Source organism: Trachypithecus francoisi, unplaced genomic scaffold (assembly GCF_009764315.1).
Source record: "Trachypithecus francoisi isolate TF-2019V2 unplaced genomic scaffold, Tfra_2.0 Lachesis_group15, whole genome shotgun sequence".
NCBI lineage: Eukaryota > Metazoa > Chordata > Mammalia > Primates > Cercopithecidae > Trachypithecus > Trachypithecus francoisi.
Genome location: NW_022681460.1, coordinates 111,576,418 through 111,604,381, shown reverse-complemented (window position 1 = coordinate 111,604,381; position 27,964 = coordinate 111,576,418). Strand labels below are relative to the sequence as shown.

The 27,964-nt window shown below is 51.3% G+C and overlaps 1 protein-coding gene and 1 long non-coding RNA gene across 12 annotated transcripts in view; one reads left to right on the top strand and one right to left on the bottom strand.

The window, feature by feature from the left end:
* Nucleotides 1-486: 486 nt before the first annotated feature.
* NLRC3 (NLR family CARD domain containing 3) overlaps nucleotides 487-27,964 on the bottom strand; it is a 42,749-nt gene continuing 15,271 nt past the window's right edge. For 6 of the 11 annotated variants that reach the window (XM_033235933.1, XM_033235935.1, XM_033235936.1 and 3 more), the window contains 17 exons: nucleotides 26,139-27,888; nucleotides 24,509-24,595; nucleotides 19,828-19,911; nucleotides 19,144-19,227; nucleotides 16,864-16,971; nucleotides 16,515-16,598; nucleotides 14,130-14,213; nucleotides 12,187-12,270; nucleotides 11,468-11,551; nucleotides 10,913-10,996; nucleotides 10,363-10,446; nucleotides 9,824-9,907; nucleotides 5,706-5,789; nucleotides 4,893-4,976; nucleotides 4,148-4,231; nucleotides 3,650-3,733; nucleotides 487-3,374 (listed from right to left, as the gene is read on the bottom strand). In XM_033235933.1, the coding sequence (XP_033091824.1) occupies nucleotides 3,284-3,374; nucleotides 3,650-3,733; nucleotides 4,148-4,231; nucleotides 4,893-4,976; nucleotides 5,706-5,789; nucleotides 9,824-9,907; nucleotides 10,363-10,446; nucleotides 10,913-10,996; nucleotides 11,468-11,551; nucleotides 12,187-12,270; nucleotides 14,130-14,213; nucleotides 16,515-16,598; nucleotides 16,864-16,971; nucleotides 19,144-19,227; nucleotides 19,828-19,911; nucleotides 24,509-24,595; nucleotides 26,139-27,888 (3,128 nt within the window). In that variant the 3' untranslated portion in view covers nucleotides 487-3,283. Of the gene's footprint in view, nucleotides 3,375-3,649; nucleotides 3,734-4,147; nucleotides 4,232-4,892; nucleotides 4,977-5,705; nucleotides 5,790-9,823; nucleotides 9,908-10,362; nucleotides 10,447-10,579; nucleotides 10,708-10,786; nucleotides 10,997-11,467; nucleotides 11,552-12,186; nucleotides 12,271-14,129; nucleotides 14,214-16,514; nucleotides 16,599-16,863; nucleotides 16,972-19,143; nucleotides 19,228-19,827; nucleotides 19,912-24,508; nucleotides 24,596-26,138; nucleotides 27,889-27,964 lie in introns of those variants that run through there. The other 5 variants (XM_033235940.1, XM_033235939.1, XM_033235930.1 and 2 more) reach the window with 4 other exon arrangements.
* LOC117097733 lies at nucleotides 3,310-7,587 on the top strand. The gene is made up of 3 exons (XR_004443047.1): nucleotides 3,310-3,951; nucleotides 4,042-4,125; nucleotides 7,279-7,587. It is a non-coding gene; the product is annotated as an uncharacterized LOC117097733 (long non-coding RNA).

Genomic DNA, 27,964 nt, shown 5'->3' with positions numbered 1-27,964 from the left:
AAATAGAGTTCTGTTTTCCTTATGTGATGCTTTCTTCTAACGCACTTTAACACAGAAACCTAACCTAGCTACAAAGAGCCCATCCACAGACATAGGCAACAGCTCCAAAGGGTATTTTCATTGTGTCACCTGCTTCTAGATCATCTGTTAGTTAACTGACTTTGTGCAAAGTCTCGCCATGTATAGCACTGCCTTGCTTGAGCAAGGACGTTTCTGTCAACAACAAGCTGTGTGTACTCTATCATTTTTACTAAAGTATGACCCATTGTAGAATGGATCCAGGAGTAGTCACATGTGCAAGTGCTTTATGACCTGGCACCATTTGGTTTTGGCCAAGCAGTAGAGCAGACCTCAGGACCTAAGGAGGATGGTTGTGATTAGGTCAATAAAAAACTAGCAGGCCATTGCTGATAATTTTTTACTATATAATTAGAGGACTTCCTCAAATGCTTTAAAAAATGTGTATTGATGGAAAATACAAAGGAATTTTTCAAATACTCAATTTTTATTGGTAGTAGTTATCAAGAACAAAGTCCTCGGACTTCTTATGGGAAATCTGAACGACTGTTTCTCTTTTAGCTTGGACAAGAAGAAATAGATCCCTCTCATTAGCACTTTAATATCAGTGTCACATGTCTGGAAGGAACTTGTATTCATTTAGGTAAGCAACACACTACATAAATATCACAGCTGTTAGACCCAGGGGACTCTCAGGTGCTAGAATTGAGGACTCCTTTAATTGGAAGGGAGCTAACGGGTCTACCTCCTACCTAGAAGTCCTTTCTATGTGGATATGAATTAAATTGTCCTGTCTGTTTTGCTCTGATGGGGTCTGTGTGGCCTAGCTGGCTCTGGTGTGTCCCTGATGACAGACTGAACTCTTTAACCATTTCAGACAGTTTGAAGATGTATGATCATTATTTGAAAAGGGAGAGAGGGAGGACTGTTTGTTTTCTCCACCACTTTGGCTTCTGAGGTTTCTTCAGTGTTAGGTTTCTGTAGGGCCCAGCTTTCTCCAGCGTTTGGCTACTGCAACTCTGTTCTGTTAAGCTCTTAACTCAGACAGAAGCAATGCAAACCAGCAGACAGAGCATCACCTTAAAAGTACTAAAACAGCTGTCAATCTAGAAGTCTCTGCCCAGCAAAAACTGTCATAAATACTGCAAGACCCATGTTCAGATTTCCCCCCTTTTACAAATAATGTTTTGTTTTGTTGTATTTCACAGCTACTACAAGTGATCCAAATGTTCTTTGTAACAGACTTTTTCCTCCAGTCTAGGATCCAGTCAAAGATCTTGCATTAAGTTATATCTCTGTAATCTTTAATTTTACGCTATCTGCAACGTTTTGCATTTTTCGTGACAGTGATGTTTTTTATGAGTTCAGGCCATTTATTCTGCAGAATATTTGTCAATTTGGATTTTTTCTAATTGTTCCTTCAATGATTAGAATCAGGCAAACAGTTTTTGACAAGAATACATCAGAGATGACTCAGTGGTGCACCAGACTGGGGGCACGTGATGTCCATGTGTCCCATTATTGGCGATGTTCAATTCTGTCACTTCCGTTGAGGCTGCACTTGCCAGATTTCAGATTAAAGGTACCTTTTTCCCTTTGTAAATTAGGATATCACCTTTGTGGGGTGCTGTTTTGAGACTGCAAGGATATCATCTTCCCAAGTAGGCCTTCATCCATGGCCTTAGCATCCATGTCAGCATCCTGTCCAGATGCTCACTTTTGAAGAAACATTTCAAATAGCGATTCCTTTCAAATTCAGAAGTGATCATTGCTTTATAGTCTTAATAAATATTTTTTGTGGTTATTTAGTTGATGAGAGCTGTGATGTCCATTTGGATTTTTTTCCCTCCAACACAAACAGCTCCAGGAATTGGTGCCACATAGAGGCTCAGCTTGCTTGTCTCCATGGAAGCTGTGGCCACAGCAGTGGCTTTGGAAGCCTAATAAGGAAGCGCAGTGGCTCACACCTGTAATCCCAGCACTTTGGGAGGCTGAGGTGGGCAGATCACTTGAGGTCAGGAGTTTGAGACTAGCCTGATCAACATGGTGAAACCCCATCTCTACTAAAAATATAAAAATTAGCTGAGTGTGGTGGTGTGTGCCTGTAGACCCAACTACTTGGGAGGCTGAGGCCGGAGAATCACTGGAACCCAAGAGGTAGAGACTGCAGTGAGCCGAGATCACGCCACTGTACTCCAGCCTGGGTGACAGATTCTGTCTCATAAAAAATAAATAAAGAAAGAATGACATCACTGAATACATTGAATGTGCTAGTGATAACCAGTGTGCCAGACTCCAGATAACATGTGCCAGGTATCACCTACGTCTTTGATTTTGTAATAAATAAAAAATGGGGCCAGGTGCGGTGACTCATGCCTGTAATCCCAGCACTTTGGGAGGCCCAGGCTGATCACCTGAAGTCAGGAGTTTGAGACCAGCCTGGCCAACATGGTGAAACCCCGTCTCTATTAAAAATACAAAAATTAGCTGGGCATGGTGGCAGGTGCCTGTAATCCCAGCTACTGGGGAGGCTGAGGCAGGAGAATCACATGAACCTGGGAGGCGGAGGTTGCAGGGAGCCGAGATTGCACCGCTTCACTTCAGCCTGGGTGACAAGAGCAAGACTCCATCTCAAAAACAAACAAAAAAAGGCAGAATCCTTGGAGAACTCTATTGTCTCTGTTTCCAGAATCCTAGAATTAAAACTTTCATTTATCTTCACAATTTTCCTATAGTTTTTTCATGTCTGTAAGGATGATACCCTAAAACTTTCTTCTTGAAAAAATAAAGAAGGGTCCCCTCTGTTGCCCCTGCCACATGGATGCTCCTCACGGGCTTGAGATGGCAGCTTATCTCAGAGCATGGGATGATTTTTAACCAGGTGAGTGGAACGGGGCAGTAATAAACATTTTTAAAGGTTGGGGGCATACGAAGTACTGAGGATGTAAATAAGCTGGAACCAGCTTCCTACACTGCTGAGCTTTCAGGCCTTTGTCCCCTAGTCCCTTGGTGGTGGCCCCCTCCCTCCTCTGTGCCGTAGCAGAGTACCCGTCGCCCCCTGCCTGAACCACTCCTGCACCAGGAAAGGAGCTCACCACCTCCTCTGGCAGCACCTCTCCTTTCTCTGTGCAGAGCCCCACTCTGGTGCTGAGTGAGCAGCGTTCTCAGCTCCCAGCAGGTCCCCAGAAGTCGGCCTTTCTGTTCAAAAGCTTCCAGCTGAGTCTCTGCCCATTCTCCTGCTCCATCCACCAGGAACTCCTTTTGCTCACATTTCAACAGTGCACGTGGGAGCATTTGTCTTGATGGCCTCTGAGATCATCCTGGCCCCGGATTCCCCAATGTGGTTTCCTTGGAGGCTAGAAGAGAATGGTTAAGGCAGGGCTTGAAGCCTGCAGCTTCTCTTTAGTAGAGCAGGTCATAAGATAGAAAATGCAGGACCCCATGCAAAGCCTTTGTGCTTCTAGGATCCCCTCGCTACATGGACAAGGCTCAGGGTAGCCCCCCTTAGACCAGGTTTCCCTGTAGGGCTGCTGAGGGGTCTGGGGGTCAGCTGGCTCTCAGAACTGAGCAAAAGGCAGTGCGTGACCTGGAAGCAGTTCTAAAGGCGAGCAAGAAGGGCAGGTGCACTCACTTGATACGCTGGAGCCTGTGGTTTCCAGACAGTGCCGTGGCAACGCATATCGCCCCGCCCATTCCCAGGGAAGTCTCTTGAAGACTAAGTGGAGAAGAGATGGAGACACACGGTGAGCCATCAGGGCAGAAGGAAACACCCGGGGAAGCAGCACTGCATTGTCTGGGGCAGTAACCCAGGCAGATGTGTCTACAAGTGCTATGGCAACGCCAGGTGGGTGTTGACCCTGGAGACAGGTGTCTACAAGTGGCCAGATTGTCCCACCCAAGTGCGATGGAGGATGTAAAACCATAAATGCAGATGTGAGTGACTTCTGACTGAAGCTAAGCAGACTCAACAAACCCAGCTGCAGTGGAATGTGGACTATAATAAGTCTGATTATTTATATTCAGGAGGAAGTAGCTACAGAGGAAATCAGGAGCATTTTATCCCATCGAGGAGGACCCAGCAGAGAACTCTGCTGCTCCAGGATGCAGGTAAGGCCCTCCAGCCACTTACTTGAGTCTCCGGAGACTTGAGTTTACCTTCAGAGCATTTGCCAGGGCTTTGGCTCCAGACACCCCGATGGCATTTCCTCTTAAGCTGTGGGGAAAGACAGGAAGCCTAAGGCATGGGTACAGGATGAGAGGTGATCCTGACCCCTCTGCAGGTGGGCTTGGGGCTGCTTGGCAGAGGAAACAAGTACTTCAGCAGTCACAGGAGGCCAGGGCTCTGCCTTCCTCACTCCAGGGCAGCAGGGCAGAGCTGGCTGTGGGAAGCAGAGCACAGAGGAAGGGGAATGGCTGGGTCAGCCAGGTGGGTTGTTGGAGCCTTTCTCCTCTTCCACTCCAAACAGAAAAGCGGGGCTGAGATAAGAGAGGCAGCCCTCCATCCAGGCAGGTCCCCAGTGCCCCCAGCAAGGGCCGGAATTCTGAGGACATGCCTGAGCCTCAGAGCTGTAGCCTCATCCCAGGACTTTGGATCTGCCCAGAGAACAAGATCAGCCACCCTGGGACCCATAAACCGGGCCTCTAGATGTGTTCAGCCTGGCAAGGCCAACCCGGAGAAAGAGGGCAAATGATAGCGACTCCCAGGGAAAGGCATGAAGTGGGGCTGGGAAGCTGGTACACTTGTGCTGAAATGAAGATCACTAGGATGATTTGTCAGTTACCTGTACACTTTGTTCCCATATCTATTCATTAAGGATTCATTGTTTTTTGGGGAGGGGGGGCTAAAGACCATAGCTGGAGACTGGAATACTTACTCAAGAATCTCCAAGGTTCTGTTCACAGCCAAGGCTTCCCCTAGCACCTGAGCACCCGGAGCACCAATGGAGGCCACCTGGAGACTGGAGTGGGGAGGGTGCCGTCAATGTGGGCCAGCTGGGCCCACATCCCTCTACACACTCCGTTCCCTTTCACCACCCCTTGATTCAGGGTGGAAAGTGGAGAAACAGCACTGAGAATGGTTGGCCAGTGCTGTGTCTAGGCACTCCATCTCCTACCTACACTGTTGCCTAAGACAGAAATCTGGATGCTAAGGATACGAGAAATAGAGTCTATCCCTGGAAGGGCTCGGGGAGAACGTTCCTTGCACCTCCTCATTACTACTATCTAGGTGTTTGAGCCCCCAGTTGCTAATGTAATATTTCCTATAATAATACTAGGAAAATCAAATACACCTTCCTTGACTTGTAAACAAAAATAACGTCTAGGTCAGATGTGTTGGCGCACACCTGTAATCCCAGCACTTTGGGAGGCTGAGGTGGGCAGATCACCTGAAGTCAGGATTTTAAGACCAGCCTGGCCAACATGGTGAAACCCTGTCTCTACTGATAATACAAAAATTAGGCTGGGGGTGGTGACGCACGCCTGTAATCCCATCTACTTGGGAGGCTGAGGCTCGAGAATCACTTGAACCCGGGAAGTGGAGGTTACAGTTAGCTGAGATTGCGCCACTACATTCCAGCCTGGGTGGCAGGGGAAGAGTCTTGTCTCGAGAGAAAAAAAAAAACCCCTAACATGAAAGGATGGTGAAGGGTCCGGCTTCCTGACTGCTGCGCACATCTAGGACTTACTAGAGAGCAGTGAGGGCTGTGTTGACCTTCAGCGCATGGGCCACCGCACACGCTCCGTCATCCCCGATGGCGTTCTCCTGTAAACTGGACACAGAGTGTGACGCCTTTGGGTGCATGGGGCACACGGAGCGTTCTAGCAAGGCCCTGCGGTGCTCGGACCTGCCGGGTTTAACTGACTACACACACCATAGACATAGACTCCCAGGGTTTGCCTGGGGATAACTGCCCTTCCTCTGCAGGCCCTGCGGCCCGCTGCCTCATACTAAGCACACAGAAGGGTCTGGGGGCCTGCATGAGTCTGAACCGCCAGAGACAAGCAGGAAACCCATTTCCACATAGAGTGACCATCAATAGGGGCTTGGGACCCAAAAAGGGTTGCTTTTCACAGCCAACCAGAAAATGAACTTAAAGCCCTCAATCCCTGAGCCATTCTTGTTTGTCTTGTTTTCTCTTGAGACAGGGTCTCACTCTGCCACCCAGGCTGGAATGCAGTGATGAGATCACAGCTCACTGCAGCCTCAACCTCCCAGGCTCAACCGATCCTCCTACCTCAGCCTCCTGAGGAGACTAAAATACTTAAATAGAGACTGGAACTACAGGCACATGCCACCATGCCTGGCTAATATTTTTATTCTTCTGTAGAGATGGGGTCTCACTGTGTTGCCCAGGCTGGTCCTGAACTCCTGGGCTCAAGCATTCTTCCCACCTTGGCATCCCAAATTGCTGGCATTACAGGCAGGAGCCACCATGCCCAACCTCCTTGGCCATTCTTGCTAATTAGGGTTTTGTGTCATTTTTTCGCCTTCTAAATTGGAGAGAACTAGCAGGCCCTGAGTGACTGAGTTTAGCTCAGGTGCACATTGATACATTCAAGGCTAAGAGCTATTTGCGTTCATTATTTTAATAGACATTTGGGTGTGGCCGGGCACAGTGGCTCCCGCCTTTAATCCCAGCACTTTGGGAGGCTGATATGGGTGGATCACTTGAGGTCAGGAGTTCGAGATCAGCCTGGCCAACATGGTGGAACCCCGTCTCTACTAAAAATACACAAATTAGCCGAGAGTGGTGGAGGGCATCTGTAGTCCCAGCTACTGGGGAAGCTGAGGCAGGTGAATCACTTGAACCCAGGAGGCAGAGGTTGCAGTGAGCCGAGATCATGTCACTGCACTCCAGCCTGGGCGACAGAGTTAGACTCCATCTCAAAAAATTAAAATAAAATAAAAAAGACAACATTTCAGTGCGTCTCATGTGCTAGGGGTTGTATAAGGCAGTGGACCTGAGTCCCCTTCTCGAAGCTCAGGTGGGAAGACGTGATTAAATGAGCAGGTACAACAGGCCAAGTGCAGGCTGCAGGGAAAAGCAAGCAGCGTTTCCCACCCCAGGGTGTCCGCAGAAGGCTCCCCAGAAGAAACAAGTCAAAACCCAAAGTGGGGAGTGTGCCTGACTCAGCTAAGGAACCCAAACGAATTGAGTTCCTGGGGATGTGAGAAATGAGTCCAGGGAGGGACAAAGGAAGCAGATTTTAGGGGCCCCAGAAGCCACCCTGAGGGGCTGTGTGTACTTTACTCCACAGGCCCTGAGCGGCCATCCATGGATGGCACCCAAGATGGAACAGAGCTGCTTTGGAAAGGTCTCTAGCCAGCAGTATGAGAGGATGGACTGAGGTGGAGGCTGCCACAGGGATGGAGGTGAGTAGTGCCGACGGCCTGGGTGGGGGCAATGGACGCAAAGGAAATCGAGTGGGTGGCAGGGACACAGAGGGGACTGACCCAACAGGACTTGACAGTGAATAAGAAGCAGGAGGTGGGCAGGCACAGTGGCTCACACCTGTAATCCTAGGACTTTGGGAGGCCAAGGTGGGAGGATCACTTGAGCCCAGGAGTTCAAGACCAGCCTGGGCAACATAGTGAGGCCCCATCTCTTAAAAAAAATTGTAAATATTATTTTAAAAAGTAAGTTATATGCTGGATGTGGTGGTTCATGTCTGTAATCCCAGCACTTTGGGAGGCCAAGGTGGAAGGATCACTTAAAGGTCAGGAGTTCGAGACCAGCCTGACCAACATAGTGAAACCCCGTCTCTATTAAAATAAACAAACAAACAAAACGCCAGGTATGGTGTTGGGCACCTGTAGTCCCAGCTACTCGGGAGGCTAAGGCAGGAGAATCGCTTGGACCCGGGAGGCAGAGGTTGCAGTGAGCCAAGATCATGCCTCTGCACTCCATCCTGGGCAACAGAGTGAGACTCCATCTCAAAAATAAAGTAAAATAAAAATTATAGAAAAGGAAGTGGGAGGTGAGAGTGAAGTCATTTTTTGTAGCTTGCACAGTTGGTTCCATTCACAAAATGGGGAACCAAGAAGCAGGTTTTTGGGAGAGAGAATGCAGGGACCCCGCACCCCAGCGAGACCCTGAGGGGAGGTGCAGAGGGGGTGTAGACGTGCCGGTGTGGGGCTCAGGAGAGAGGCCTGGGACATGGACATGGGAGTCGTTAGGACTTTAAAGATCACTGGAGCCCAGGGAAAGAAGAGCTCCAGGAAAAAAGATGCCAGGCAAGGGAAGATGACATGGGACAGATCCCTGAGGAGCCCTGCGCTGAAGAGCCAAACAGAAGAAAAGAGGACAAGGCCCAGCCAGAGGGGCCATCCTGGAAGCTGAAGGAGAAGAAATGGTCAAGGAGAAAGACCCATGAGGCTCCAAGGGTTAAACCTAGAGTTCCCTCACGCCCCAGCGACTCCACTCCCAGGTATATCCACCCAGGAGAAGGAAAGCTCACGCCCACACAGAAACTGTGCACAAAGGTCCACAGCAGCGCCGCTCCTAACAGCCAGGTAGGAACAACCCAACGTCCATCAGCTGATGAATGGAGAAATAAAACCTGTGTACTCATACAATGGATATCATTCAGCCTTACAAAGGAACTATGTCCTGAGACAGGCTACAATGTGGATGAACCTTGAAAATCTGACACCAAATGAAAGACGCCAGCCGGAAAAGGCCATGTGTTGTATGATTCCATTTTTGGCCATGTGTCGCACAATTCCATTTATATGCAGTGTCCAGGGTAGGAAGATCATGGAGACAGTAGATTAGTGGTTGCCAGGGTTGGGGGAAAGGGAGAATGGGTAGTGAGTGCTAACGGGGACAGGGGTTCGTTTTGGGGGATGGAAATGTTGTAAAATTGATTGTGATGGTTGCATCACTGAATACACTAGAAACCAGTGAACTGTATACTAAGCGGGAAGATCTTCTGGCGTGAAGATTATATCTCAATAAAGCTGTCATATGTATATATGTGTGTGTACATATATGTGTACATATATGTGTATATATGTGTGTGTGTGTGTGTGTGTATATATTTTGAGACAGAGTCTCGCTCTGCCGCCCAGGCTGCAGTGCAGTGACGTGATCTCCGCGCACTGCAACCTGTGCCTCCTAAGTTCAAGCGATTCTCCTGCCTCAGCCTCCCAAGTAGCTGGGATTACAGGCATGTGCCACCATGCCCGGCTAATTTTTGTATTTATAGTAGAGATGGGGTTTCCCCACGTTGGCCAGGCTGGCCTTAAACTCCCAACACCTCAGATGATCCACATGCCTCAGCCTCTCAAAGTGCTGGGATTACAGACGTGAGCCAACGCACCCAGTCAATATATTTAAAAGGCAGACAAGGGCCGGGCGCGGTGGCTCAAGCCTGTAATCCCAGCACTTTGGGAGGCCGAGGCGGGCGGATCACAAGGTCAGGAGATCGAGACCATCCTGGCTAACACGGTAAAACCCCGTCTCTACTAAAAAATACAAAAAACTAGCCGGGTGAGGTGGCGGGCGCCTGTAGTCCCAGCTACTCGGGAGGCTGAGGCAGGAGAATGGCGTGAACCCGGGAGGCGGAGTTTGCAGTGAGCTGAGATCTGGCCAGTGCACTCCAGCTTGGGTGACAGAGCAAGACTCCGTCTCAAAAAAAAAAAAAAAAAAGGCAGACAAGGACTGAAACGCACCTGCTGGCCTTAGGGAAGAGGAGGCTGTGTGCCAAGGGTCACTGGATTGAGCCTCTCCCTGGTGTATACCATCAGGTTCACCCGTCCCCGACAGCCCCCGCCCTGCAGCCCCTGGGCAGGCCAACTTACTCTAAGCTGGTGAGGCTCCTGTTGAGCTGTAGTGCTTGTCCCAGGGCCTGGGCAGCGCTGGCCTGGATGAAATTCCACTGCAGGCTGGGCAGACATAGACACATGTGACTATGTGACTATGTGGCCCTGGGGCAGAGCCAAGGAGGCTCTGATGGCAGGGGGTGGAATCCCTGCAGGATGTGGCAGGAGAATTCCTGTAACCCCTGCCCAGGCTTAGTTCTCAGTGGGTCACATGTACTCCCTGGTGAGCCGTGGCCAGAGGGCTGGGGAATAAGCAAGGAAAGACGCCTCCAAATGAAGTGTGGGCACCTGGAGGCCCCGCTGTCTTAACACATGTCTGTCTTAACACATGTCTGTCTGTGGGTCAGGAGAGCACAGGATGGGGCACAGTCTGCTGGCAGCAGTCTAGCCTGGGCAGCCCCTGAGACCTTTGCAAGGGGTGTCCCCAAACCAGGCTTGGCCTGTACATCATTGGTTTGGGTGGAGCCCGGCAGCTCTGCAGAAGGGGGTCAGGGCAGGGTGGAGAGCTGCAGACTCACTGAAGGGAGGTGAGGGTACGATTTTCTCTCACTGCCACTGCGATGGCCTGGGCACCCTGGTCGTGGAGGAGGTTGGCTGTCAGGCTAGGAGAAAGGGAACAGGAGCAAGTGAGCGGGGTGCTGGCTGTGAAGCCTCCGGTCCTTGGTCACCAGGGATTCGAGGGCTCAATGCCAGGTCACACAGCCAGGACGTGGAGGAGCTTCCTGGGGATACGCTGCCCAATGGCATGATCACATCCTCATCCATCCCCACCAGCTGAGGCAGATGGTGTTATACCAGCCTCACCCTCATGCAATTTACACTATGAGAGTGGGGGACTTGCCATCTGATGCCAGGTCTCCTGACTGAGAGGGGGGGACTTGCCATCTGATGCCAGGTCTCCTGAGAGGGGGGGACTTGCCATCTGATGCCAGGTCTCCTGACTGCACCCTCCCCAGCCAGCTCCTTCTCCAACCCTGTGATGCAGCGAGGGTGCCCGTCAGCCCAGGCTCAGTGTGAGTGTGGTCATGGCATGAACAACCTGTGGAGTCACAGGCCCCCACCACGTACTCCAGGTTCTTCAGGGTGCTATTGGTACAGAGGGCATGAGCGATGGCCTGGCCTCCCTCGGGACTGATGGAGTTTTCTCGAAGGCTGAAAAAAAAGGGAAGACCTGAGCTTCTGACCGGGCAGATGAGGCATCTGGCAGAGCCAAGCCCAGGTGTTTAGGCTTCTGGAAGCCCAAGAAACTGTAGGCAGGGGACCTAGGGTTCTGCACAGTCTGGGCTGAGGTGTGAAGGAGCCAGTGCCAGCGAGCCAGTGCTGGGCCAGCCAGGCGCCCCCGCTTTAGGACCATCCACAGTACAGGGAGAGGATAGGATGACAGGGCCCCAGAGGTGCGAGGGGACAGGTGGCTCAGCGTGCATCTGGGAAGGGAGCAGCAGAATGGGCCACTGCGGGCAGCAGCTGTCCCCTGCACCCCAAGAGATCAGGAAGAGGGCCAGGCTGCCAGGAAGGCTTCCCCAGCAATAGATATCCCTGAGATCGGCTTCCCAGTGCCAAGTCCCTACAGACAGGTGCCCGGTCAAAGAAACGCCATGTTTGGAGAGGGTGGCCGGGACGTACCTGAGGCTGAGGAGGGTCTGGTTGGTGCAGAGGGCCCCCATCAGTGCTGCCACTCCTGCGTCACTGATGGAATTGCTCTGCAGACTGTGGACAGAGAAGGAGGCGCACTGGGTGTGGCTGTCGCAGGACCCAGAGGGAGCTGCACTGTCCAGTCTGGGACAGCAGGCACTGGGTTCAACAGGGAGTTGGGGGCTCCAGGGACAGTGGCGGCCACACTGTTCCTCTCATCATCTCTCTTTCCTCGCCCATCCCCTCACCTAGCCCCTGCCAGGTGAGGGCAGGTGGGTTTAGCACAACAAACCTCCAAATTTAGACCCTGCCTTGATGTGGGTGGCCCCAGACAGCCTCAGAGCAGGGTGTATTGGGTCTGCAGCCCCCAGAGGGAGTGGTGCAGCAGGCTCCCCAAGTGTAGGTGCAGTGCTGAGCTCTCCTGCCCCCACCAAAGCTGCTACAGCTGACTCCCTCTCTAGCCACACATGCTGGCTTCTCAAGGACACTTGGAGCTCATCATTCCAAACACTTCAGACCCCACCGCAGCCCCCACTGTCTAGGGAAATGGAGCTAGTGGGGCAGGGAGCACTGAGGACAGTGTGTACCCAGGGTTGATGTTGGCAGGGAAATGGCCCTGGGGGACAGCCATATTTCAGGACTGCCAGCCCACCATCTACTGAAAGAGAACACGGGGACTTGTCACCCTGGCAGGGGTCAGGTGGACTCACTCTAGGCTCTCCAGGCCCTGGTTCACCTTCAGGGCCTCGGCCAGGGCCTTGGAACCTCCATCACCAATACTATTACTGGAGAGCCTGCAAGAGAAGGGATATAGATGAACCAGCCTCTGGGAGTTGCTGGGCAGGGCTGGGCAGAGGGATCAGGGTCAGGGAAGCCCTCATGGGAGGGCTGGCTCTATTGTCTCAAGGGTGGCCAGTGCACAGTTTGTTCTGCCTGAGGCCTGTTGACTGTAGTCTCTGCATGTGACCACCTTTTGCCTGTAAGAAATCAGGATAGCAAAGTTCCTCTTGACTCCCTGGCAAGAAGAGTCAACCCTTCAGTGATAAGTATTTTGGAGGGTTTTGTGAAGATGGTCAGGAAATGTTTTCTTCTGCCAGGTGGGAAGATAGTAAATGTGAGCCCAAGAAGGTTGGGGTTCACCCAGTCCTGGGAGTCTCCATTCTCCTCGGTTAGTGCTTTTGGAGTCCAAAGTCAGCTAACCAGCACCCACACATCCATCAGTCTATCCATCCACTCACCCATCAATTTATCTACTTACCCACCCACTCATTCATAAATCCATCCATCCAGTCATTCATCCATCCATCCACCTACCTACCTACCCACTTACCCATTCATCTGTTCACTCATCTATCCACCCACCCATCAGTCTGCTCACCTATCAATTTGTCTGTCCATCCACTCATCCACCCATCCATCCATTTGTCCATTCATCCATCCATCCATCCACTCACCCATTCATCCACTCATTCATTCAACCATCCATCTATCCACTGACCTGTCCAATCATCCACTTATCCATTTATCCATCCACTCACCCATTCACCCATCCATCCATTCATGTACCCATCCACCTATCTACCCATCCATCTCTACCCACCCATCCACCTACCTGTTCACCCATTCAGCCATCTATTTGTCTGCTCATCTACCCATTCATCCACATACCCACCCATCCATCCATCCCTCCATCTACCCACTCACCCATTCATCCACTCATTTATTCAACCATCCATCCATCCATTCACCCATCCACCAATCTGCCCATCAGTTCATCCTTTCATCCACTCATCCACCCATCCATCCATTCATCCACTCATCCATCCATCCATCCATTTATTCAGCCATCCATCCATTCATTCAACTATCCATCCATTCATTCAACCATCCATCTATCTATCCATCCATCCATTCACTCATTCATCTACTCATTGAACCATCCATCCATCCATCCATCAATCCATCAGTCCACTCAACCATCCATCCATCCATCCATCCATCCGTCCATCCATCCATCCGCTCATCCATTTATCCATTCATTCATCCACCCCCCACGCATCCATCCATCCATTCACCCATCCATCAGTCCACTCACCCATCATTTATCCATCCACTCATCCACCCATCCATCCATCCATCCATCCATCCATCCACTCAGCCATTCATCCACTCATTCATTCAACCATCCATCCATCTATCCATTCGCCCATCCATCAATCCACTCATCCGTCCATCCACTCATTCATTTATCGATTCATTAATCCATTCACCCATCCATCCATCCATCCATCCACCCGCCCACCTACCTACCTATCCACCCCTACCCACCCATCCATCCATCCACCCACCCATACACCCATTTAACCATCCATCCATCTATCCACTCACTCATCCGTCAGTCCACTCATCCATCCATCCATCATCATCAGTGTATCCATTCATTCACCCATTTATCCATCCATCCATCCATCCATTCATCCATCCATCCATCCATTTACCCAGCCACCCATCCACCTACCCACCCATCCATCCGTCCATCCATCCATCCATCCATCCATCCATCCATCCATCCTCAGGCTCATAAATATTTGTGCTGGGTTGGGCATTGTGCTGGACACTGACGATACTAGTGTGGGCCTTTCATATGTCTCACATGAGCTCTTTCAGACTCCTGTTCTGCTTCAAGGCATCTGCCATCCGCTGGGCTCCCATGGGCCCAATGCTGTTCTTCTGCAGGCTGTGGGAGAAAAGAGAGGGGTCCTTTAGAAAGGCTGGTCACAGCCATTCCCAGACCAACATTCAAGGTCAGGGACAACTAGTGTGCCCTCTTCATTTACTGGAGCAGGTGGGGAGGGGGTTCTCCAGATAGGTCTTTGGATTGTTGCCTAAGTGATAATAGACTGACATTATGATGAGGGAGAGTAAGGGGTCAGAGCAAATGAACCTCCCTTGCAAGGGGTAGAAAGCAGAGATCAGATTATCAGCTGATAATGCCCAACAACCTCCTGAGTGGGGAACTCCATGGACAAGTCTCTCTGGTGCCTCACCCACCAGTCTGCCTCCCATCTAGACCAGCAGGCTGCCTCCCACCCCAAGAAACCTCCCTAGGGGCCAGGTACAGTGGCTCACGCCTGTAATCCCAGCACTTTGGGAGGCCAAGGTGGGCGGATCACGAGGTCAACAGATCGAGACTATCTTGGTCAACATGGTGAAACTCCGTCTCTACTAAAAATACAAAAATTAGTGGGGCATGGTGGCGTGCACCTGTAGTGCAAGCAACTTGGGAGGCTGAGGCAGGAGAATCACTTGAACCAGGGAGGCAGAGGTTGCAGTGAGATGAGATCCACCTCTATTGCCAGCACTCCAGCCAGCAATAGAGGGAGACTCTGTCTCAAAAAAAAAAAAAGAAAAAGAAAAAGAAAAAGAAAAAAGGAAAAAAAAAAGAAACCCCCCTAGGGAGACCCTGTCTTAGGTTCCTCTTCTGAAAAAGCTACTTCCTCTTGTACTAAATCTGGTGGAGGGAGACAGCACAGGAGAAACCCTGTCCTCATCCTACAAGGACAGACAGGCAGGACCTCTCCTGTGTGAGGCTAAATACAAATCTTAAAAAATGTAGTTTTCCCTGGTTCCAAAAAGGAAAGAGACTCCCCACCACCCCCATTTTCTTAGAGCATTTCCTGAGAAAAACTTGAGGTTGCACATGCTGCCTCTGTCCCTTTAAGATGTATGTAAATCTTTTTAAAAGCAAAATCAGCCTCTGGCCAGTTTCACAGCCTGGGATGTATTTTGTAAGGGTTTGGAGCCATCTCTTTGAAATGTAGGGCCGGGCGCGGTGGCTCAAGCCTGTAATCCCAGCACTTTGGGAGGCCGAGACGGGCGGATCACGAGGTCAGGAGATCGAGACCATCCTGGCTAACACGGTGAAACCCCGTCTCTACTAAAAATACAAAAAACTAGCCGGGCGAGGTGGCGGGCGCCTGTAGTCCCAGCTACTCCGGAGGCTGAGACAGGAGAATGGCGTAAACCCGGAGGCGGAGCTTGTAGTGAGCTGAGATCCGGCCACTGCACTCCAGCCTGGGTGGCAGAGCAAGACTCCGTCTCAAAAAAAAAAAAAAAAAAAAAAAGAAATGTAAACATTAAGGAAGATAGAGTCCCTCTTTCCCTGCCTTCGTGGGAATTAGGCTAGGCACCTGGCTTGAAGCTCCTAAGTACCTGCGTGTCAAAAAGATAAAAGAAGCTTTACTTTTCCTTTGGATAAAGGCAATTAGGGACCACAAATGGCCATTCCAATTATCCAGTGTATTTAGGATAAACGGCAAGTGGTGCTGCCTGGCCCTCTTGCCTGAGGACATCTGCTTGGCTCTAGAAAAGTGAGCTTTCTGTCTTTACACTCTCATTGGCGGGTTGCCCTGATGCACCGTGCAGTCAGTTTAATGTTTATCGTCTCGTATTATTTCCTACATTTGTGGGTTGGTAGGAGGTATTTTATATTTTATTATTTTATTTTATTTTTTAATTTTATTTTTTGAGACAGAGTCTTGCTGTCGCCCAGGCTGGAGTGCAGTGGCACAGTCTCAGCTCACTGCACCCTCTGCCTCCCAGGTTCAAGCGATTCTCTCAACTTAGCCTCCCAAGTAGCTAGGACTACAGGCTTGCACCACCCCGCCTGGTTATTTATTTTTATTTTTATTTTTATTTTTTTAGTAGAGACGGTGTTTCACTATTTTGGCCTGGCTGGTCTCAAACTCCTGACCTCAAGTGATCCGCCTGCCTTGGCCTCCTAAAGTACTGGGATTACAGGCATGAGTCCCTGCACACAGCCTGGAGGTTTTATTTTTAATTATTTCCCCAACACCTGCTCTCTTGAAAAGCAGTGGGCATCAGGTTTTCCAGAGGCCATCCAGATGGGTCAGAAGGCCTCAGGTCCTAGCCCCATCCATTCTTCCTAGCAGGTAATAGGCAGTGAGGCCCTTGGAGGAGGAGGGAGAAGGAAGAGAAGGGGGAGAGAGGAGAGGAGAGAGGAGATGTGTCCACTCACTGCAGCACGGAAAGGGTCCGGTTGGAGGCCAAGGCTTCAGCCATGGACCTGGCCCCATCATCCCTGACGGAGTTGCCCTGGAGGCTGCAGAGACAAGAAGAGGCGCATCACTGATGGAAGAGAAGCTGGAATCCAGGGGCCTGAACCCTCTCTGCAGTGGGGGCACCTCTATGGAGCAAGGGGTTCTGACCGCTATGTGCCCTCACTGCCCACCATGCAGGGAGAGCAGTCGACCCTTTGCACCACTGCCTGGAGCTTAGGTTTTTCTTTGGGTTGCTGAGCATTTGCCTGCCAGCTGGGAACAAGCTCTCTGAATAACCACAACAGGATCATCAATCATCCTCATTACAGCTGAAAGACACAGGATCCAAGTGTTGGTGAGAATATGGAGAAACTGCAACACTGCTGATGGGAATGCAAAATAGTCCACTCTCTGTGGAACATGGTCTGGCAGGTCCTTAAAAGGTTAAACATGGGTTGACCATGTGACCCAGCAATTCCATTCCTAGATATATACTCAAAAGAATTGAAAACAGGCACCGGAAGTCTTATTCACCAGTGTTCACAGCAGCGTTATTCATATAACCAAAAGGTGGAGACAACCCAAATGGCCGTTACTGGGTGAATGGATCAACACATCATGGTCTGTCCATCCCACAGAATATGATTCAGCCTTAAAATGGAGGGAAGAGGCTGGGTGCAGTGGCTCACACCTGTAATCCCAGCACTTTGGGATACCAAGGTGGGTGGATCACTTGAGGTCAGCAGTTTCAGACCAGCCTGGCCAACATGGTGAAACCCCATCTCTACTAAAAATACAAAAAGTAGCTGGGTGTGGTGGCCCATGCCTGTAATCCCAGTTACTCGGGAGACTGAGACAGGAGAAGCGCTTGAAACCGGGAGGCAGAGGTTGCAGTGAGCTAAGAACATGCCACTGCACTGCAGGCTGGGTGACAGAGTAAGACTCTGTCTTAAAAAAAAAAAAAGAAATAAATAAAAGTTAAAATAAAATAAAATGGAAGGAAGCACTGACACATGGTACCACACAGAAGAAACTTAAAAACATCATGCTCAGTGAAGAAAGCCGGCCACCAAAGGCTGGACTGTATAAATCTATATACATGAAATGTCCAGTATAGGTAAATCCTTAGAAATGGGAAGCAGATTGGTGATTGCAAGGGGCTGGGGAAAGGGGAGAATGGGAAGTGACTGCTTATGGGTATGAGGTCTCCTTCAGGGGTGATGAAAATATTCTCAACTGGACAGATGTGATAGTGGCACAACATTGTGAATGTGCTAAATGTCACTGAACTGTACACTTGAAAACAGGTTTTTTCAGACAGAGTCCGCTCTGTTGCCCAGGCTGGAGTGCAGTGGTGCGACCTTGGCTCACTGCAACCTCCGTCTCCCAGGCTCACCTCAACCTCAGCCTCCTGAGTAGCTAGGACCACAGGCGCCTGCCACCATGCCCGGCTAACTTTTTGAACCTTTTTTTTTTTTTTTTTTTTTAAGTAGAGATGAGGTTTTACCATGTTGGCCAGGCTGGTCTCAAACTCCCAACCTCAAGTGATCCACCCGCCTTGGCCTCCCAAAGTGCTGGAATTACAGGCGTCAGCCTCTGGGACCTGCCTAAAACAGTCAATTTTATGGTACATGAATTTCACCCTAATAAAAATAAATAAATAAAAGAAAACAGAGAACAGAAAAGTGGTACCCACTCAACTAATGATAGATACAACCACAGGCTCTTAAAAGAGATACAACGGGCTGGGCTCAGTGACTCATGCCTGTAATCCCAGCACTTTGGGAGGCCAAGGCGGGCAGATGGCTTGAGTGCAGGAGCTCGAGACCAGCCTGGCCAACATGGTGAAACCTTGTCTGTACTAAAAATACAAAAAAATCAGCCGGGCTTGGTAGCAGGCGCCTATAATCCCAGATACTTGGAAGGCTGAAACAGGAGAATCGCTTAAACCTGGGAGGCAGAGGTTGCAGTGAGCCAAGATCACGCCCCTGCACTCCAGCCTGGACGACAAAGAAAGACTCCGTTTAACAAGAAAAGAGAGAGAGACATAACAAACCACATCACACATCTGTCCGCTGCTCAGGCCACACACACAAGCTCAAAGTCTAGGGAAGAGCTGGAGCCTGGAAACTTGTTTAGGGCACAAGATCCCCAGAACCCAATGGGATGGGAGCCAGTATCCCATGCCTGCCATCTTTGTTTGTTTGCTTGTTTTGAGACGGAGTTTCACTCTGTCAGTCACACAGGCTGGAGTGTAGTGGCGCGATCCTGGCTTACTGCAACCTCTGCTTCCCAGGCTCAAGTGATTCTCCTACCTTAGCCTCCCAAGTTGCTGGGATTACAGGCACCTGCCACCACGCCAGCTAATTTTTGTATTTTAGTAGAGATGGCGTTTTGCCACATTGGCCAGGCTGCTGTCAAACTCCTGACCTCAAGCAATCCACCTGTCTCAGCCTCCCAAAGGGTTGGGATTACAGGTGTGAGCCACTGCGCCCAGCCCCATGCCTGCCATCATGAATCACCTCCCATTCTCATAGTTGGTGCCTGAGGAGAGGGTTTTCTGGGCCCTCTCTTGGGGTCACAAGACAGGGAGCAGGTGACACACACCTCAGAGAGGTCAGGGTGCGGTTGATCTTCAGAGCATCTGCCAGCGCCTTGGCCCCTTGTGGTCCAATGGAGTTACCGCGGAGGCTGAAGGAGGAAGAGAGAAAGAGGCCTCCTTCATCTGTCTCCCAGGGAGGGAAGGGGAAACAGAAACTGCATTGACTTTGAAATTTGTGATCCTCTAAGTGAATGTATGAGGGCTTAGGATCTCATGTTTGGTGGAACCAGGGCAGAGATCCTTATATGAACAAGGAAGGAGTTTCCCTAAGACTGTCCCAGGTGTTGGGGGAAAGAAAGCAGGACCTGATGGACTAGTGGACTTGGGCCAAATGTGGAGATGAGAATGATGGCCCCAGATGTAGGGCCAAACATCTGGCGTGTCTCTGGCTGGAGCCCAGCAACTGAGGAGCCATGGTTCTGCCCGGCTGTCCTTCCGTCCCACCAGGAAGGCATGTGCGCTAAGGTGTGACTTCCCTGTGTCTTATTCCCACAGGAGTCTTAGAAGCTACTCCAAATGAAGTATGGGTATTATGTCCAGATGCTACCCAGGGGCTGAATCATGGGAATCAGGGACGAACAGACAGGTAAGACCCCAGTCATTTCCTAGGAGGGGAGGGGACTTCACAAGATGCCTCACAACTCTTCTGGTTCCAATGGCAAAAGTTCGGCCTTGGTTGTCCTACTTACTCCAGAGAGGTCAGACTTCTGTTGACCAGGAGGGATCTGGCCAGAGCTTTGGCCCCTTTGTTACTTATCTGGTTCTCTGCCAAGCTGCCCAAGGAAAGGGAGAGGAATGGTTATTTTGGGCATGCACATCTCATGGCCTCTTCCTCAACACTGTGCCCATGATTATTCCTGTAGGCCTCCCCACATCATCAGGGTCTGGACACAGCTGGAGATGAGGTGACCCCTGGAGCAGAATGCCAGGCACAGCAGAGCCCCTGAGCCTGGGCAGCATAGGGCCAGAGTAGGAGGACAGACCCTCACCATGGCAAAGGGTCCCTGAAAAAAGTTTAACCAGAATCCAGCACAACAGCTTCTACACAAACAGCACAGCAAAGAAAATGGAAATCTCAGAAGCCTAACATGCAGATGGCAGCCAGTGGTGTGCTGGTAAACTGGCTCCCAGGAAAAACAAAATTTCAAAAACTGGGCTATGCATAGTGGCTCATGCCTATACAATCCTAGCACTTTGGGAGGCCCAGGTGGGAGCATCACTTGAAACCAGGAGTTTGAGACCAGCCTGGGCAACATAGGAAGATCTTGTCTTTACAAAAAAAAAAAAACATAAAAGTTAGCCAGGTGTGGTGGCACATCTGTAGTCCAAGCTACTTAGAAGGCTGAGGAGGGAGGATTTAGCCCAGGAGGTAGAGGCTGCAATGAGTCATGATCAGTGACATCACTGCGCTCCAGCCTAAGCGACAGAGTGAGACCATATCTCAAAACAACAACAACAAAACAAAAAGCAAATGCAAAAACAAATGCTACCAAACTGATTTGTAGCATTTGCCAATTTCCACGGTATAAATACTCCCACCAACACCAAGTTCAAGCACCTCCAGCTTGCAAAATTCCTGAAAATGTAACAATCAGCTCTCATGAACTGGTACAAATGAATTTAGGCAGACTACTGATCCTAGCCTCTTTTCTAGTGCAAAATGGCAAATAGTAGAGTTATTTAAAATTAGCTTTAAAATCAAAAAAAAAAAAGCACATCTTGATCTGCCTTGAGAGCATGGTTCTGGGAATATGGTGATGGATCAACTCAGTGTTGCTTCATGTTTCCAGTTGCAGAAATAGTAGCTGTCTAGGCTCTTTGCAGTTTGTAGGCATTCAGCCCCATGGGATATAGTAGTTCAATTAGAATCCCCAGGCTGGTGCTGTTCTCTTTCTTTTTTCAGACAGGATCTCATTCTGTCACCCAGGCTGGAGTGCAGGGGCACGATCATGGCTCACTGTAACCTCGAACTCACGAGCTCAAGAATCCTCCCACTTCAGCCTGCCAAGTAGCTGGGACCAGAGGTGCATGCCACCACATCTGGCTAGTTTTTTAATTTTTTGCAGAGACAGGTTTTTACTATGTTGCCCAGGCTGGTTTCAAACTCCTGGGCTCAAACGATCCTCCTGCCTTGGCCTCCCAAAGTGCTGGAATTACAGGCATGAGACACTGTACCCAGCCTGGTACTTTTCAAGCTATATTCAAGCAAACTGTTCACTGGAATAAAGTCTCTTTTCTCTAAATTCCTTTTCAGAGAACTTCAATTCCCAGCATTTGTCCAGGCCACCTCTATATAAATGTTCTCAAATTCTAAAGTGCTTCCATCTCCCTGCGACTTTATGGTATTTTATAAGTTGTATTTGACTTATAGTTGTAATAGGGATGTGGCACTGAGGATCAACTACAGAGAGGTAAAGAAGAGCATGTGGCCAGAGAAGAGATTTTTTACTTCATTCAGAATAATTTACTTTTATTTTTATTTTTAGTAAAGATGGCATCTCGCCATATATTTCCCAGGTTGGTGTTGAACTCCTAGCCTCAGAGAATCCCCCCACCTTCCAGATTGCTAGAATTATAGGAAAGAGCCACTGTGCCTGGCCCCCGAATAATAATTTCTGAGCACTACCTAGCCTCCTTTAAGCAAAACTAAAAGTTGGCTATTTTGTCATGTGCTAAAAATGCTGGGGGCTCTCACAAAGGAAAAAAATTAATAATAATGAGAATTTGTCATTCTTTTTTTTTTTTTTTTGAGACAGAGTCTTGCTGTGCCGCCCAGGCTGGAGTGCAGTGGCGCGATCTCGGCTCACTGCAAGCTCCGCCTCCCAGGTTCCCACCATTCTCCTGCCTCAGCCTCCGAGTAGCTGGGACTACAGGCGCCCGCCACCGCGCCCGGCTAGTTTTTTGTATTTTTAGTAGAGACGGGGTTTCACTGTGTTAGCCAGGAGGGTCTCGATCTCCTGACCTCGTGATCCACCTGCCTCGGCCTCCCAAAGTGCTGGGATTACAGGCTTGAGCCACCGCGCCCGGCCGGAGAATTTGTCATTCTTTTTCTTTTCTTCTTCCTTTTTTTTTTTTTTTTGAGACGGAGTCTCACTCTGTTGCCCAGGCTGGAGTGCAGTGGCACGATCTTGGCTCATTGCAACCTCTACCTCCCGGACTCGAGCAATTCTCCTGCCTCAGCCTCCTGAGTAGCAGGGATTACACACACTCACCACCACGCCCTGCTAATTTTTGTATTTTTAGTGGAGACAGAGTTTTGCCAGTTTGACCAGGCTGGTCTTGAACTCCTGACCTCAAGTGATTCACTGGCCTCAGTCTCCCAAAGTGCTGGGATTAAAGGCGTGAGCCACCGCCCCTGGCCTAGATACCCTTCTAACCCCATTTTTACCCTCTTTAGGCACAGAAATGACTTGTTCAAACTCACACAGAGCCTACACCTCTAACCACACTCCCTAGTGATTTATTTTTGTTCCTGAATCAGTCTAAATTGACATTAACTCAGATAAAGATTATTTCAGCCGGGCATGGTGGCTCACGTCTATAATCCCAGCACTTTGGGAGGCCAAGGAGGGTGGATCACGAGGTCAGGAGATCGAGACCATCCTCGCTAACACGGTGAAACCCCATCTCTACTAAAAACACACAAAATTAGCTGGGCGTGGTGGCGGGCGCCTGTAGTCACAGTTACTCAGGAAGGTGAGGCAGGAGCATAGTGTGAACCTGGGAGGCGGAGCTTGCAGTGAGCCGAGATGGCACCACTGTACTCCAGCCTGGGCAGCAGAGCAAGACTCTGTCTCAAGAAAAAAAAACAAAAAAGATTATTTCAGAACCCAGAGGCTTGTATGAGAATGAAGAATTACCCTTGGGTACGGTGGCTCACACCTGTAATCCCCGCACTTTGGGAGGCTGAGGCGGATGGATCACCTGAGGTCAGGAGTTTGAGACCAGCCTGGCCAATATAGTGAAACCCTGTCTCTACTAAAAATACAGAAATTAGCTGGGCGTGGTGGTGGGTGCCTGTAGTCCCAGCTACTCGGGAGGCTCAGGCAGGAGAATCTCTTGAACCCGGGGGGCGGAGGTTGCAGTGAGCCAAGATCGTGCCACTGCACTCCAGCCTGGGCAACAGAGTGAGACTCCATCTCAAAAAAAAAAAAAAATTGCCCCTGGGGTTCTCTTCTCTAAACTCACCTCCCTAGGTCTCCAACAGCCACCTTTAGAGGATTAGTCACATTGATTCAACCACAAACCCTGGGTGTGTGTAGTTTCTCAGATCCAGGAATGTTACTCCAGGAGAGATTTCATAAGCGCACATTCAGCATATGAACTTTTGTCTAATTACAAGATGCAGGGTTTTTTGTTTGTTTTGCTTTTTGAGACGCAGTCTCACTCTGTCGCCCAGGCTGGAGTGCAGTGGTGCGATCTCAGCTCACTGCAAGCTCCACCTCCCAGGTTCACGCCATTCTCCTGCCTCAGCTTCCTGAGTAGCTTGGACTATAGGCGCCCGCCACCACGCCCGGCTAATTTTTAGTAGAGACGAGGTTTCACCGTGTTAGCCAGGATGGTCTCAATCTCCTGACCTTGTGATCCGCCCGCCTCGGCCTCCCAAACTGCTAGAATTACAGGCGTGAGCCATCACGCCCAGCCACAAGATGCAGTTTTAATTAAAAATTGTTTAAATTGATTTATAATTAAATTTGAAATTAAATTTTAATTAAATTAAATTTGAAATTTAAAATTTTAATTATAAATGCAGTTAGCTGGGCGCAGTAGCCCACGCCAGTAATCCCAGCACTTCAGAAGACCGAGGTGGGTAGATCACGAGGTCAGGAGTTCGAGACCAGCCTGGCCAACATAGTGAAACCCCGTCTCTACTAAAAATACAAAAACTAGCCAGGCGTGGTGGTGGGTGCCTGTAATCCCAGCTACTCGGGAGGCTGGGGCTGGAGAATTGCTTGAACCTGGGAGGCAGAGGTTACAGTGAGCCGAGATCGTGCCACTGTATTCCAGCCTGGGCGACAGAGCAAGACTCTGTCTCGGTGGGAAAAAATGCAATCCTGTGCCTAGAATGCTGTTGGACAGCAAACTTGGAGAGGTGCTTAGAGAACATCGTGCCTGGTGTTGTCAGCACATGTAGTGTCGAGTCCTCGGCCAGGTCACCTCCCTCTTCCTACTGATGAGGCACCTGAGCCTCTGGCACTTTCTGGAATTGGGCAGAAACAAGCAGGCTGCATCTGGAGCCACATGCTCCAAAGACACCTCTCCGTGGCAGCACCACTGCTGTGCTGAGTGGAGGATGATGAGAAGAGGGTTCCATACCCCCCATACCCCACAAGACCATGGGCACCCTGGGGTCCCCTGGGTCTGCATTACCTGATCTTCTGAATGCGACAGTCCTTCCCACTCAGCACGCTGCCCAGCAGCTCCATCACGGGGTCCTGGAACTGGTTGGTGTCCAGCCTGGCCAAGGGAAGCAGTGACAGTGAGTGTCCCACCCGCCCACTGGCAGGGTGGGGTCCCTGGCCCAGGGCCTCTGCCTCTCTCCATCCCATTCAGCGCCATCGCCGCAGCTCTGAGATCTGCACTCAGCCCCGGTGCTCGAACCTTTCCCATGAGAGTGAACAGGAGGCTCGGTGCCCATGAGACCCGCGGTTCCTATGCAGAATGGCATCTTCCACGGGCTGTCGTCCTCACCACCCCACACGCCGCCTGCCTCTGTGGGACACCTGGATGACCTCAGCCTGTGTCCTTTCCTCCCTGCTCACTGAGGTCCAGAGCGGCGGGCGGGGGGTGGGCTGAGAGCATTCAGGGGGGCAGCTTCTGTCAGACTGGATGGTTCTGAGGGGTTATGAAGTGAATTGTGTCCCCACAAAAGATATGAAGTCCTAACCCCCGCTGCCCCAAGTATGTGGCTTTATTGGGAAATGGGGTCACTGCGGATGTACTTTGTTAAGGTGGGGTCATGCTGGAGTGGGGTGGGCCTGTCATCCAATGTGACAGTGTCCTTTTAAGACTAGAAAGCACTGTCCAGGAGCAGTGGCTCATGCCTGTAATCCCAGCACTTTGGGAGGCTGAGGTGGGCGGATCACCTGAGGTCAGGAGTTCGAGACTAGCCTGGCCAACATGGTGAAACCCCGTCTCTACTAAAAATACAAAAATTAGCCAGGTATGATGGTGGGCACCTGTAATCCCAGCTACTGGGGTGGCTGAGGCAGGATAATTGCTTAAACACAGCAGGCGGAGTTTGCAGTGAGTCGAGATCGCGCCACTGTATTCCAGCCTGGGCGACAGAGCAAGACTCCATCTCAAAAAAAGAGAGAACAGGCCGGGCGCAGTGGCTCAAGCCTGTAATCCCAGCACTTTGGGAGGCCGAGACGGGTGGATCACGAGGTCAGGAGATCGAGACCATCCTGGCTAACACCGTGAAACCCCGTCTCTACTAAAAATACAAAAAAAAAAAAAAAAAAAAAAAAAACTAGCTGGGCGAGGTGGCGGGCGCCTGTAGTCCCAGCTACTCCGGAGGCTGAGGCAGGAGAATGGTGTAAACCCGGGAGGCAGAGCTTGCAGTGAGCTGAGATCTGGCCACTGCACTCCAGCCCAGGCAGTAGCGCGAGACTCCATCTCAAAAAAAAAAAAAAAAAAAAAAGAACAGCACCATGTGGAGACAGACACAGGGAGAAGATGGCCAGGCAATGGAGCAGAGACTGAAGTAATGAAGCCTTTAGCCAAGGGTTGCCGTCAAACACCAGAAGCTAGAGAGGCAGGAAGGAGCCTCTCCCATATGTTTCAGAGAGCACGTGGCCCTCCTGGCACCTTGATTTGAGACTTCTGGCCTCTAGAACTGCGAGAAAACACACTTTAGTTGTTTTAAGCCACTAAGTTCATGGTCCTCTGTTACAGCAGCCCTAGAAGACTGATAGAGAAGCTCGGTGGTGGGGAGGGGATGGCTTCTGCTCTCTCCTCTGCCCCTTCCGCAGCCCCTGACCCCTGCTCTGGCACCCACCTGAGCTTCCGGCAGTAGAGCAGCTGGGGCAGCAGGCTCTGAAGGACGCCCTGGCTGAGGCTCAGGGACAGGTTGGCCTCCTGGGCACAGGCGTCGGACACCTGAAGGAGGTAGGCCAGGGCGGCACGGTGCGGAGGACCGGTCAGCCTGGCCAGGGCCCCGCTCTCCATGGCCTCCTCCACGCTGTGGACCAGCTCTGTGTGCTGCAGCTCGTGTAGGCAGTGTAGGACATTGATGTCCCGTGCACAGACGGCAGCATCGGGGCGCAGGCAGCCCTGCAGGAGCTCAGCCACTTGGGTCCGGTAGGCCTGGTGCTCGCCTTGGGCCAGGAGGGAGCCAGCCAGGAGGGCATTGACCCTCGGAGACAAGAGGCCGGAGAGGAAGCGTAGGAACACGTCCAGCCTCCCGTCCTCTGCCTGCATGGCCCGCTGGGCTGCACTCCTGAAATGCGTGAGGAAGCCCAGCCTGGGCCAGGATACACCGCTCTCAGTGAAGAGGTCGAAGATGGCCCTCCTGGATGCGCCATAGTAATACGCGGCTGCCACAAACTCCTGCAGGGACAGGTGGGTGAAGCAGTAGGCCACCGATGATGCCAGCGTCTCCTCCCGCTGCAGGAAGCAGCTGCACAGGGCACCCTGCAGCAGAGCGAGGTCCACACCGAACGCCTTCATGTCTTGCTCGTAAAACACGTATTTCTTCTTGAGCAGCCCATGGAAGGCCAGCCGGCCCAATGTCCCCACCATCTTTCGGCCACCATGGGCCACCTGCTCAATGCGAGGGCTTGCCTTGCCCTTCTCCTGCCCCTCCCCGCTGAGGGCCATCCTAAAGTACCATGAGTAGAGCTCGCACAGGGTCCTCGGGGGCCACAGGTCTGCGTCCTGGGGCCCCGTCCTGCTGTGCCACAGGTGGCCTAGCGCCACCCCCATGAGCCTGCAGAAGGCTGGGACGGTGCACATCAGGTACAGGGCCCTGTCGGCCTGTACTTGGCTCAGCACCCAGCCCAGGAGGGCCTGGTCCTTGGGGAACATCTGCTCCAAACACACTTTGATCTCCTCCTCATTAAAGCCCCGAATCTCCGTCATCCGGTCCACCAGGCCCCCCGGGATCTGGCCAGATGCACTGGGACGGGAAGTGATCCAGATGGAAACTTCTGGAAAGAGGTTGCCACGGATGATGTTGGTGATCAGGTGGTCCACCGGGATCTCCTTCTTGGGGTCCATGCAGGCCACAGTGTTGGAAAAGTCCAGAGGCGTCCTACACTCATCCAAGCCATCCAGGATCAGGAGGGCCCTGGCTGGGACTGCCACTGCCAGGCTGGGCTCGCCGATGTGCGGGAAGATGGAGCAGATGAGTCGGTCAGCGCACAGCTTCTCGTGGGTGTTGAGATCTCGGAAGGTCAGAGGCAGCACCAGCGAGAAGTCCTTGCCCACCTGCCCATGGGCCCAGAGGCGGACAAAGTGCCTCACCAGGGTGGTCTTGCCCATGCCGGCCACCCCAATGGTGATGGAGACCCGGGGTGGGACCGACACCCGGGAGAGAGGCAGAAAGAGCCGGTCTAGGGCGATGGTCCTGGCGGGGCGCCCACCCCCGCGGGTGGCCTCCACCTGTGTGAAGTCGTGCTCCCTCAGCTGCAGGTCCGTCAGGCCCTCCACCAGCAGGAGGGAGGCCAGCCTGTGGCAGGGTCCGGCCAGCTGCAGGCCACCTGCCACCTTGCTCAGAAGGGCCTTGCGGTGCCTCTGTATCATGGAGTCTGTGGGACAGAGGCCAGTGGGGAGGGCGGGTAAGGGAAGAGTGGGCACAGACAGCCCAGGTATCCCCCACCCCGT